The sequence below is a fragment of the Drosophila biarmipes genome, chromosome 3R, assembly GCF_025231255.1.
Source record: "Drosophila biarmipes strain raj3 chromosome 3R, RU_DBia_V1.1, whole genome shotgun sequence".
NCBI lineage: Eukaryota > Metazoa > Arthropoda > Insecta > Diptera > Drosophilidae > Drosophila > Drosophila biarmipes.
The window spans coordinates 9,907,501-9,920,658 of record NC_066616.1 but is presented as its reverse complement, the minus strand read 5'-3'; the positions used below and the strand labels follow the sequence as shown (position 1 = coordinate 9,920,658).

Sequence of the window (13,158 nt, the reverse complement as noted above, 5' to 3'; positions counted from 1 at the left end):
TAAGCAGAATATTGCACATCGATGATGAGCTTCATCCTTGCCGCCTGCCCAGGATGTGGGTGTGCGTTTGCGTTTTTGTTTGTGCGCCGGAGGTGAGATTTATGTGGCCAGGGGCAGCTGCACTGAGGTAAAACTGGCAAATACTGTTCTTGTTGTATAACTATTCCTTAAACTTAATATTTGGGGCTTCTGCAGAATCTTTATTCTAAAAGTATGCAACACATATCGACAATCTTTTCTGATACTGAGTGTATGGGGTGGTCTTAAAGTATGCAACAATATCTTGAAGGCTTAAAACTGCAGTGGGTTTACTTACAAAGAGGACTATTCAGTATTCACTGCATACTCTTAGACTCCTAAGATGATTTTCAGTTTTTAGTAGTTTTTGTGTATGCTCTAAAATTTCCTGGAAATTATAATACTAAAGGTGCTTTTTACAAACAAAATGAAAAATATTCTAAATAGTATTTTACTAAAAAAAATATGTTATTATTTGTTTGTAAAGACTTATGGTTGAGGAATTTTACGATTCACAAAATCGGTAAATTGCTTGCCCCTAGAAACTACTTGAAAGACTCTAAAACATATTTTTCGGAGTGTTCTCCCTGACAAAGCACTTTCCTGGGCCTCTCCCACTGTAATTAAGGCAAATCACATGTCAAGGTCTCTGTCAGGGCCATAAGAACACGTCAATAAAATAAACTACAATTTAAAGTTGCCGCTTTGGTTATAGTTTTGCAGCTTTATTGCCGCCGAGGGCGCTCAGATGGCTTTCTGTTGGGTCGAAAAGTACGAGACGCTCCCGGACCAGATGGCCAGCAACTCTTGAGTGTAAATAGCCTGAAAAACCTTTGGAAGTTTGCTTCCTTTTTTCGGCCAAGTTGGCAAAAGTCATTTGAGGCGGCAAAGCCGCAGACAGTGAAGCAAAACGAAAGATGTTGTAAAAGTTTTGGCTTAGTTTCGTTTACCTAGTGGCATAGAAAAAACTGTTTGAATATAATTCTAATTTGCATATTATTTGGCTTTGGAGTGCCAGAACACCGAAATGCCGAAATGCTCTCCCGTTTTTCGGGGGTTGGAGCCTGGAACCTTTTGGCGTACATAATGGCTTGGAAAATCTTATACAAGGCAACGCAATCTGCAGGATTGCAGCGGCCACAAAGCTCTTAAAGTAATTAGTGGCATAAATTAAATGCCCCAACCTTCCGCCTGGACTTCTGCCTCGAAAACAACAATGGGCAATTGTTTGAATGACCCTTGTGCCACTTTTAATTGTTGCAATGCTGCGAAACTTTTCGACCTCACCGGCCCGGGCGAAAGAGTTGCGGAAAAAGGCCTCTAGCTTTTTGTCACCGGCGCTGGAGGGGGAAGTGGGGCAAGGGCGAAGGGCGAAGGGGAAAATGGTGGAAAATCGGGTAGCGATTTCCACCGAGGACGCTCCCGACGCACTGCAACAAAAGCGACCGACCGCGGGGCATAAATAACTTTTTTTATGCGTTTCATATGGGCTTTTTATATGGCCAGAAGGTCGACGCACAAGCCGCACAGAAATTCGCCCAAAATGAGGAAGAAAGTTGACGCTTTTTAAATTGAATATAAAATAAAATAAATTGAGCGTAATTTAAAATATACCCCTGCAACGCAGAGCATTTTTCACTGCCAGCGGCTTAATGTAAGCCTAATTACTTTTTATTTTTCTGAGTGGGATTGGCTTACTGTTGATTTTGCCATAAAAAGTATAATATTCAATTTTATAAGGCCTAAATATGGCATTAAAAGTTGTAATGTGCACTTTCAAAATTACATAAAATACATTTATTGGTAAAAGAATACAAGTAAGTTAGTTTTATTTTAATCTCACTCCCTTTTCTTAGTTATTATATTTATAAATACAAATTTTTGAATTTACGCTAATATATGTTATCTATTATACAATATATATTATATTCCTATTTCAACAACATCTTTTAATTTGAAATATTTTCCCTTTCCGTGAAAATAGTGGGTTTTCCGACTAATTATGCCTATCAGTGAAAATGAAACTGGGAAAACTATTGCCGCATTGATTTCCAATTGATTTTGGCTTTTGTCGCCTTTCTGTCATAAAAATACTCATCGAAAATTACATGCCAGAATAAAACAAGCTGTTGACTTGCCAAATAGCCGTGAAATATTCCCCCAGGGCGTAGGTGAGCAGGTAACGGCAATCGCATCGTTTGGCCGGGAGAAATTCGCTGAGACAACAAATGGCGACCACCCGCCACCCACCGCCTGCCGGCCACGCCTCGTTTTGGCCGCCCACTCCCGAATCCAGAGTATTTGTCTGCGGACGGCGAAGAGTCCTGGCCATGGGCGGAACTCAAGGGGCAGGAGATAGAGATGGAAAAGGAGCAGGATGAGCAGGATGAGCAGGCTGGCTGCCAGGAGGACATCGTAAAGCGACACACAATCACACATAAAATTTTACAACACGAGGATGTTTTTTATTGCACTCGTCCCCAGACGGCCGGCTCCTGCTCGTCCTCGTGTCCTTGTCCCCAATCGAAGGACCTTAAGTAGCCAATTACTGAAAACTTGGAGCTCGGAATTCCCTGCCATGAATTTCGCCCCTTCGATTGGGGGCAAGGGTTCCCGGGCTGCGAGTTCCGAGTTCGTTTTGCGCGCTGATCAGCCGGGTAAACAACAAAACATTTTTCTATTTAATTAAAATGAATTCACCTCTTGGCCGGCCAGTCGAACTGTTTCGCTGATTTATGGATGGAAGCCAATAAATTTGCACAGCGCTTCTGATTCGGATTCGGCTTCGGATTCGTAGTCTCCCCTTTTTTGCCACTGATTCTGGCTGAGCCGTGAGCCATTTAAATCACGAGCTGCGCTGCGGTTTTAATTAAAAGGAATTTATTTTCCACTCAGCTGCAGATAAGTGCGCAGACAGTTGGGCCGTGGCAGCCTCCGCAGACGTCCATATAAATATAATAGTTTACCTTTGCTTTTGGCTTTGCCTTTGGTGGCCCCCTGCACCACCCTGCACCTCCCAGCACCGCCGAACCACGCCGCACACTCACTCAAACAGACACAAATATTTGCCCACCTCGTATTACATACCCACGACTTGCCATTATCGTTAAGACAATACAAGCGCCACACATGGTACAGGGAGAAATAAGAAGGCCTAAAGCCGAGTTTATGGCCGACTTCTGTTATTTATCGAGCCAAGTCTTACGGCTTCCAAAGAGGTTGCACTTCAACTCGGGCACTGAATCAAGTATTCATAAAATTGGTTGTGATTGCAATAGCTCTGTAAGTCCACAATTATTTCTCTCTTTTCCCCTGATAAGTCATAGCTTTTCAAAGTACCTTATTATAAATTAAAACATCGTTTGAAGAAAATAGTTGGGAAGGTAACCTATGAACTCCATCAAATAATAAACTATAACAAAAACTAGATTTTAAAGATGCAATAATAATTCATGGTTGTAATTGGATGTTAAAATTGTTTTTATTTTTGGGGGCTTTCGAGATATTATCTCTTGGGCAAGACTACTAAGAATAAATAAGTTGCTCTAGTACTTTTTATTTAGAAACATAGAGATTTTTTAAAGATTATTTACTCGGTGATATAAAGTTTTAAATTTTTTTTATTTTTGGGAGATTTTTGAGGTAAATTTTCTAGAATTCAGAATAAAGTCAGGTATTTAAATTATTAAAACCTTAAGATATTTCTAAGACTTTGTAATGTAATTATGTTACATTTTAGTAAAACCACTGTTAAAATGTTTTTGTTAGTAATATTTATGATTTCGAAATTAGTATATATTATTAATAGTCAAGATAATAATATTATGAATTACCTCACTTATGTGATATTACTCGAGTTATACGTTGATACCCCTTCGGGACCTTCAGATACATTTGTTCGAGTGCATTGTGCGTCTCGCTCACGTATGCGTGTGGCTGTAACCCTTTGCAAACACGTCTATTTTGGTCAATGGCAATGGCAACGAAAGCCATTTGTTAATTGTTGCCACACCCCTGCGGCAGGAAAATCGAGACGGGACCTGGATCTGGGGATCTGTGGATCTGGGATCCGGAGCCTGAGGATGGAGCACTGGAGTCTGGGCCTTTGGCCGCCTGTCATAATTACGGAACAGGCTGCTCAAGTTGCCGCAGCTGGCACCTAAGACATGGGACCGCTAAAGGCCTGCATCGTCGCCTGTCTAGTTATTATGGATGCCATCCAGTGGATGGATGGGGCGATGGGGCTGGCGATACGGTGCTGCTGCTCGATTCCATTTCCATCGATGCCTGACCACGGATCGGGTTTCAGGTATTAGTCAGTAATTAATCACTCGCCTTGTTATAACGGCCGTTTGGGTAATTACAGCCTTTGCGGACCTCTAATGCATTCCATAAAAATGTAAATGTGTGTATCAGGCCTCAATTGGCAGAATCGAGAATTAATGGCCAATAAGCGAAAATGAATCATGCAATTGGCGCCCAATGGCTTCAACTTTTCGCAAATGTTGTAAAGCCCTCGGCCCAAAAACCGAACCTCTCGAGGGTCCACTAAAACCCCGATATAAACAGGGCCCGCAGCCAAGATGTTAGGCCACCCACCGCCCACTTACACACACACACATGGAGACCGGAAATCGCCGGCGATAAATCTCCCATTTACCTTTAAACTCGAAATACGACTACCAATGGGGTGCTTTCGACCGCCCGAGGGGAGTGGAAAATCGAGGGAAAATCGGAGCAAAATGGGTGCGGAAGTTGGGGAAGTTGGGGAAGTCGGGGAGTTGCGATGTGCGGGAGTGGACACTGTTACGGCCTTAAATCCACTAACAAATAAAGGAATAAATTGCCCATAAAAAGGATTTTGCAAATGCCGCCTGCAACTACGGAACCCACTTGTGTTTCCTATTTTACAGTTATTGTGCACTTCTTTCTGGTTTAGTTGCTTGTACTAAACTTAAAGAATGTCCCGTCCGCGAAACGCCAACTAGTTTTGCGCCTCCACGTCCGCTTTCAGAAGTCAACTTATTATGATTTTATTTGTGGCAAACTTGATAAAGAAAAATGTTTTTAAACAAATGTTAGGGATTTCTTAAAAAAAGAGAGCTGCGACACCGAGGCTTGCTTTTTGGTGGAAATATCTTGTTGGGAGATAAAAGAAACAAATATATGTTTAATAATAAGAAGAAGTCTAATGTTATTAATTGAAATGCCAAAGAACGATGTGCTGTTTCCAAAGGTATCAAGCCAGACGAATGAGACATCTGCGTACTGACGATCAATAATACATTTTCTACAAAGTACGCCAGTTACACGAAGAACGCTTTCTAAAAAATGGACTTGGCCAGGTAGCACTAGCTTACAAAAAATTATTTGAAAAATGCTCAAGAAAGATGCAATTAAGATAAAGTATGATCTTTCCTGGTAGTTTAACAAGTCAGAATAGGTGAAAGCATGAAACTTTTTACGCAATTCTGTGACTGGCCTAAAAAATGTTCATTGCTTTGTTGATCCAAGCTGAACCTAGTCATACACGGATTTAATTATAAATGAAAAAAAACGTTTACTGATATTTAATGATCGATTGTTGAGAAACAGTGAGATTCATTATAATTTAAAAATGTCATTTTGAAAAGGAACAAGAAAGGAACTTAACTTCGGCAAGCCTAAATTGTATACCCTTGCAGTTATAAGAAATAATCACCGAAGGTACATTTTAAAGAATTGTTGCTAGCTTCAATAATATTAAAAAAATATATTATTCTCTGATAGTTTCTTTGACAGGTATATGTTACAGTCGTCCGATTTTTATTAAACTTAATTCGAAATTCTAAAGAATATACAAAATGATATTCCCAATATTATTAGATAATATGTTAAAAACCACCGAAGCTATAAATTGTTTCATATTATTTTTCCACAGACGGACGGACAGACAGACGGATGGCTAGATCGACTAGTCTCGTGATGCTTCTTTCTTTCTCCTTTACTGCGATGCAAACTTCTGACTGAAATCATTTCGTGTCGTCAGGCTTCAAAAGCATAGGTACGAAGAACATATCCGAAAGATATAAAGAAGTATGGTGGCATCTCTAATGGATAAGATATCCGGGTGGTGTGGTTAGACACGCATCCAAAATGGGTTAAGCAAAATCCGCGGTGGGTAATAAATAGAGATTTTTATATATATCTTACTTCAAGTTAGAATTTTCGAATTTCCGTTAGCAAAAGAGGCGAAAGGCTTAAAACTCACCGACATCTTGGTTTTCCAGCCGGGTTCCCCACCCGGGTTGTGTCTCAGCTTGACGAAACAGGTTCGTTTTCCAGTATTTGAAGCCGAAATGCCAGTTTTGGCAAGGGCTCAATTGGTCGCCACAGTCTGGCCACACTGCTAGCATAAAACATCAACAACTCCGGCCAACTTTTCGACCGAAAAACTGACTAGATAGCCCGAAATAAACGCAAAATATCATGTGAATCGCAAACAAAGTTACCGCGAAGCAGTGTTAAGTAAAAATAGCATATTCGAAGAGCGGGAAAAAGCGCCTTGCGAAACGGGGACGAACGTGTTTGGTTGGCCGTCTTCGCTGCCAGTTTTTTCTTCATCTTTTTCGCCACCGAAAACCAGGCTAACAGTGATTTCCGCGGGGGAGGGGGTGCCAGCCAAGAAGGAAACCCGTCGAAAGGAGCGCCCACTTTTGGCAGCAACTTTAAGACCAACTCCCCACCAATCCAGAAGTGAAAAGGCGACAACTGAAACAGCAGATAAAAGGAAAAACTAAAATAAAACGGGGGCGTCTGTCGCTGCGCGTGTATTGGTGGTACTTGTTCGTGCTGGTGTGTGTGTGCGTGTTGGCCAGAACAAGTTGGGCGCGTGAGTGTGAGTGCGCGAGGGTTTTGATGTCGCGCTGCCTCTTTTTCCCAGCCGAGGTGAGCACACAGGTGAATTATCGGTGCATTCGGCTGCCTTGGCAACAGTTCCACAACAACAGCAGCGACACCGCCGCAGCAACCTTTAACCCACTGAAATAGCATACGCCACCACCTCACCTACAAACACACTGAGCCCCAAACAAAACCGAACCGAAAATGCTGCGTTTTCTAAGCCGTCGCAAGGTGCGCAACAACTATGTGGACAATTCCCGCGGGGGCGGCGCGGGCGGTTCCGCGGTGGGCGTGGCCGGTGGTGGTGGTGCCGCCACCGCCGCTGGCTCGCAGATTAAGCCGCAGCGCATCGCGGTCAACAAGAACAAGATCGACTGCCGCGTCATTCTGCTGGACAACACTGACCTTTCCATCGAATTATCGGTGAGTACGGGGCCACCACATCGAATTGCACTTGGCCCGATTTCGATTTTGGCTTAAACTGCTGCCGTTGGCAGTAATGGTCGGAAGACAGGCAAACAAAGCGGGCTAATGGCTGGATCTAAGGGGAGATAGCATGCAGAGTATGGCCAAGGTGCAGATAAAGATGGGTCCACATTGGCGGTTAGCAGGGTGCCTCAGTAAAACTTTCCTAAAAGTTATGATAAAGGGAATGAGTAATTTTGTCTCTAAAATATACTATAATATTGTTTATTATAGACTTTTTATTTTTTTAAATATTTTTAATATGCATCGCGAAGATAGAGATAAAGATGCGGTTATACTCAGTTCACTAGTTCAGTTATGGTACAGTGCTATTCATTATAATATTTTGCAATATACATGTTTAAATTTATATAAATTTGTAATTTTTGTCGCCTTTTACAAAAATACAACATTTTAATGCATTACATTTTATTTTATATAGTATACTTTATGTGATGTCATGTTATTCAATCATTATTAATTAGGTATATTATCAAATAGGTGAATTGTACATAAATAAGATAGGGTAATATTTATACTATAAGCTCCCCCTATCGTAAGATTTAGTACGAAATATATGTTTGCGCAACAGATTCGTAGTAAGTCAAAGCAGAAATAATTTATTGTTGTCACTTAAACATTTCTTACTGCAATACTAAATTATCTTAGTAAAATCCACAATCAAGTTGCGTGTAAATCGAAAATAAAGCATATTTAGCACCTCATTTTCGAGCCACCCTAACGAAGACACTCGACTACTTGCATTGCCTCACCCTCGTGTGATAAAAATGAGCACTTTGCTGCTGATCAGCACATAATTTAAGCCGCTAAGCGAACGTGATTAGTTCAGGGTCGCATTGATTTACACCTGCCCCCCGACGAAGTCATTAATTTTCATCACTTTGCGCTTGCAGAAAAAGGCTCTGGGCAGCTTCCTATACGAGCAGGTCTTCTACGCTCTGGACATTATCGAAAAGGACTACTTCGGGCTGCAGTTCATGGACGCCAATCACGTCAAGCACTGGCTGGATCCCACCAAGCCCATCAAGAAGCAGGTCAAAAGTGAGTAAATGTGTGATTCCTATTACGTGGGCGAAACAATACTAATTATTTTGCCATTTCCCGCAGTTGGACCGCCCTACACGTTCCGTTTGAAGGTGAAGTTCTATTCATCGGAGCCGAATACACTCCGCGAAGAGCTCACCCGCTACCTGTTCTTCTTGCAACTGAAACAAGATCTGCTCGAGGGCCGTCTCGACTGTCCGGATGACAAGTCCACCGAACTCTGCGCCTTGGCTTTGCAATGTGTGTGACTTTCCTGTCTTTATTTCCTTTAAAGTGTACATCCTCTTACCTGTTTTCCCTCTTCTCTTGCAGCTGAACTGGGCGACTACGATAACCAGGAGCATTCGGCGGCCACAGTCTCGGAGTTCCGTTTTGTGCCCGAGCAAACGGAGGACCTAGAGATAGCCATACTGGACGAATACAAGACGTGCCGAGGGCTTACGCCCGCCCAGGCTGAGACCGCATTCCTGAACAAGGCCAAGTGGCTGGACATGTACGGTGTTGACATGCACACAGTGCTGGGAAAGGATGGCTGCGAATACCACCTGGGCCTCACGCCCACTGGCATTCTTGTCTTTGAGAGAGATCAGAAGATCGGTCTGTTCTTTTGGCCCAAGATCAGCAAGTTGGATTTCAAGAAAAAGAAGCTGACACTCATCGTAATTGAGGACGACGACGAGGGCAGGGAGCAGGAGCACACGTTTGTCTTCCGTCTGTACAACGAGAAGGCCTGCAAGCACCTGTGGAAGTGCGCGGTGGAGCACCACACCTTCTTCCGGCTGAGGGCGCCCGTGAAGGGTCCCTCCGCCCGTCAGAACTTCTTCCGCATGGGCTCGCGCTTCCGGTATTCCGGTCGCACTGAGTTCCAGACCACCCAGCAGAGTCGGGCCAGGAGAACCGTGCAATTCGAGAGAAGGCCTTCGCAGCGGTTCGCCAGCCGACAGTCTCATCTATTGCGCGAACGACAAAAGGCCTCACAGGAGTCGGCGGCCTCGGCAGTGGCCTCAGTGAACGCTCGAGCTGCTGCTGCTGCGGCAGCTGCTGCCGTATCCCAACCGGCTGCCCCAGTAACTCCCTTAGTATCTTCCAACGTATCGACTCCAATTTCAAGCAACGATAACAATAACGATGCCTTCGACTCACTCATTTCCACGGATCAGTTCATCACTGTAACGCCCTCGCCCTCGGTGCTCACTGTCATCCAAAACTCGGCCATTATTGAACCGGATGCGGCCTGCAGCGGTTCCATCAGTTCCTCCTCCCAGGCAGCAGCCAACTTCGCCTCGCTGGGTCGCAACTCTCTCAAGTCGAACTTCAGCAACGATGATCCGGCGTACAGCAAGATTGGATCGATTGGCAAAGCCGCGGGTCTGACGGTGAAGTAAGGAATTCGGTTTTAATTGTTATTGTTGTTGCTAAATAGCTTCCCACTTTTTTCAGATTGGATCCAGACTACACGCCACCGTACTCACCAAACGCCACCAAGAACTTCGATGAGACCAATCCGTTTAGAAATGCCACGGCCTCCCACCACGGCAGCTTTGGCAAGGCTTCCATTAGCTCCGGCCAGCTCAGGTAGGCCTTTCGTATTGCTAACTCATGGATGTACCTTTTTATATTGCTTCCAATTCCCGTTTGACTAATTCGCCTGTTTCTGTGTGTTTCTCACCTGTCTTTCTGTGTTGTGTATCTCATTGTGCAGTGTTAAGAGCGGCTTGTCGGATAAAGATAGAGAGCTAGACTCATTGCTTAAGTCCATTGTCAAAGATCCATCCCCATCAGTGCTAGCAAACGAAGCCATTAATGATGCTAACAGTATCAGGTAGCGTACCCTCTGCTCGGCCATCGAAATATACTGACTAGAATGTGAACTTTTGCAGGGTGACCATCAACAAGACCTTCGACATGGACCACAACACGGAGACACTGAAGCGCCTCTCGAACGCCAACGAGAAGCCCAACAACCAAGTGAAGCTGGCCAACGTGAGCACCACGGCTCTGCCGCCTGGCAACATCAAGTGCAATATACTAAAGGGTGGGTAGATCTTCCTCAACTATATAGTTCCGAAACACAAACTCTCACTAACATGTTGCCGGCATTTGTATTAATTACATTTATTAGAAAGTAACACTGATTTATTGACTAATCCTGCAGCTCGCGTTGAGGAGGAACTAGGCGCCGGCGGCAACGCTAAGCTCACCAATCAGATGTTTGTGCCGGCCGCCCACAGCAGCAACATGCACACGAGCAACACGAACAGCGGCAGCACCAACAGCAACATCAGCCCCAGCAACAACCATGCACACGGCGATGGACCGGATTCGCTGAACGCCACCTACATATCAGTGGTAAGTTGTCGGCCAGCGAACCAGTTTAAGACCACTGCATTGCACTCGTTTCATGCCTTCTGTTTGTACGTTCTTATTTCCATTCGTTGTCCGCACTTCATGTTTATCCGTGGTATTGCGTGTGTTTTTGTTTCCGTGTGCTTGTGTATGTATGCTTCCTAAACCACACAAAAATAGGGAGGCGATAAGCTGACGCTCAGCATACCGGAACAGAAGCCATCGACGGGCAGCAGCAGCAGCGGTTCCAGCACCTCGAGCACCACCGCCGCCGCCGTCGCCGCCACCGGGAGTGCGCCCTTTAGCAACGCCACCTTTGTGTCCGGATTCAGTGCCCCACTCACTCCGCCGTCGTCGCTGCCGGCGAATCTGAATAACACGGGCAGCGGTGGCAACACCACCCTCACCAGCGTGACCACCATCAGCACGCCCAGCAGCCCCACCGCCAGCGTTAGCACCACCGCCGCGGAGTCCATGGCTCCCGCCCTGAGCAACGCTTCGGCCGCCGAAATACTCATTAATGAAATATTCATTAACAACATCATAAACAATAATGCCAGCGGCGGCATCACCGCCGAAACGGCTACAAAGCCGGCGGGCAGCTCAACGCCCAGTGCCGGCACCTTGCTCTTCTCCACGCTCAATGAGCAGGAGCGCCTGGAATCGCAGAAGACCAACCAGCAGATGAATCAGAATCTGAATCATGGCCACAGCGAAGTCAATGCGCCGCCGAGTGAAAAGGTTTGAGCACCTGCCAGCTTATTTCTACGCTTTTACTGTCTGTCTCTAAACTGGCCTACAGCTTTTGACTAACGTTTTGCTATTCTCTTGCAGAGGGGATTGGTGTTGTTCTGTAAATTATTATGTATTGGAATATTCTTCAAACAGTCTGATTTGTTGGCTTGTTTATTCGAGCATTCCTAAAATCATTTTTCATCTGTAAATAATATAGAAATCCCTTTTCTAAGCACCCAAAGATCTGCAAGGGTATACTAACTGCGGCTTGTCGCAGTTGCCTGACTCGCCTTCTCGTTTCCATATCAATCTGCACTCCACTAACCATTTTAAGTCCATCGACCCGCTTGGCCCGACGTTTTAACCCCTTTCTGATCTTTGGCACAGAAAACCACGAGCAATTACCCGGACAACAGCCGCATTCCGTTCCCGTCCAGCAGCAGCAACGGCAACGACATGGTATCACCCTGGCTGGTTTCCTCGGAGGTGGTGTCGGCCCCCAAGGGACGCGAGCCGACCATCATTCGCAAATCCGTTATTACAACCCAGTTGTAATTATTGTTTAACTGTAACCCTTCTTCGAGTTTAAGCTAAATGTTCGTATTTATAATCGGTAGCTATGGAAACCTAGGCAGACGTTACGTATTCGTATTTTATCGTAGACAAACTTAGACGAGTTTTAAGCATTCCAAGCGAGAGCAACGACAAAAAGACAATGAGAGAGCAGGTCCAATCAAAAGTAAACTGTCCATAAATGTGCCTTAATGATCTATATTTATATACCCTACATATATATCATATACACCGATCGATGCGATATCGAGGAACGAAATGTGCTAAACCGCGTACTTAATAAAGTATTCAGCCGCCTAAGTGTAAGTGTATAGACTGGATTTTTAACAAAAACAATCGTGATGATGGGCGTTCTGCTTAATATACTACGCCTATATTATAGCTAAGAGATGTGAGGACCGTTTTATGTGCAGTATTCCAACTAACCACTAGCAGACCACTAAGAACAACGAAATTTTAAACTGCAGCAACGAAATTGACTGAAAGTGTATACAAATCGAAATATTTTGAATTGAATGTAGTTGTTTGAGTATTTTTGTAAATGTATTTCCCGCCGGGGGTCCAAGAAGTGAAAAAATGACATACCACTCACCAACAAAATGTTAAGAGCAAGCAATCCACTCAATTATTTTTGTCTAAGCATACAGCGACGATGTTGAAGCATTTAAATGTATAAACTATTCAATAAAAGTGCATTTATGCATTATGTATACAGTACATGCGTGGACCTATCTTGTCTATTTTCGAATTGGGCACCCCATTCCTGGAATCCCGAGGAGGCCCATCTGCCTGCCGTCGTCTGCTGCGCGATCCTCAAGTACAGCGGCCCAGCCACACACATGTACTTGAAATTCCAAGATGTTTTCGCAGCCCCCGAGGTCGTGGCCCTGCAATTAAAAAGACAGCCGGCGGTCGCCTCTCCCAGCAACTGAGTTGATTCAAAAAAAAATATTAATACAGTGAAACTTTTTTCAAATATAATTATCAGTGTCTCACAAAAATCTATAATCTTTTTATACCCTTGCAGAGGGTATAATAATTTCAGTCAGAAGTTTGCAACGCAGTGAAGGAGAC

At 44.2% G+C, this 13,158-nt stretch overlaps 1 protein-coding gene across 3 annotated transcripts; it reads left to right on the top strand.

Annotated features, from left to right (window-relative positions):
- The first annotated feature begins 6,319 nt into the window (after window positions 1–6,319).
- Window positions 6,320–12,801, top strand: LOC108031824 (band 4.1-like protein 5). 3 transcript variants are annotated; one of them, XM_017105555.3, is made up of 10 exons: window positions 6,334–7,323; window positions 8,280–8,427; window positions 8,494–8,670; window positions 8,743–9,811; window positions 9,871–10,005; window positions 10,133–10,252; window positions 10,311–10,465; window positions 10,586–10,779; window positions 10,957–11,517; window positions 11,899–12,801. In XM_017105555.3, exons 1-10 carry the CDS (start codon window positions 7,105–7,107, stop codon window positions 12,064–12,066), a joined length of 2,946 nt encoding a protein of 981 aa, XP_016961044.1. In that variant the 5' UTR covers window positions 6,334–7,104; the 3' UTR covers window positions 12,067–12,801. The 3 variants fall into 3 exon arrangements, with proteins under 3 accessions (XP_016961045.1, XP_016961044.1, XP_016961046.1); XM_017105556.3 differs by lacking the exon at window positions 10,133–10,252 and having other exon boundaries at window positions 6,320–7,323; XM_017105557.3 differs by lacking the exon at window positions 10,957–11,517 and having other exon boundaries at window positions 6,358–7,323.
- Window positions 12,802–13,158: the final 357 nt, after the last annotated feature.

What these genes read in the sequence shown, in the direction of transcription:
- LOC108031824 (XM_017105555.3), top strand. Translation starts at nt 7,105, where the DNA reads ATGCTGCGTTTTCTAAGCCGTCGCAAGGTGCGCAACAACTATGTGGAC. An exon ending in CATCAAGAAGCAGGTCAAAA is followed by an intron (nt 8,428 to 8,493) that starts GTGAGTAAATGT and finishes CATTTCCCGCAG; the next exon opens with TTGGACCGCCCTACACGTTC. An exon ending in GCCGCGGGTCTGACGGTGAA is followed by an intron (nt 9,812 to 9,870) that starts GTAAGGAATTCG and finishes CACTTTTTTCAG; the next exon opens with ATTGGATCCAGACTACACGC.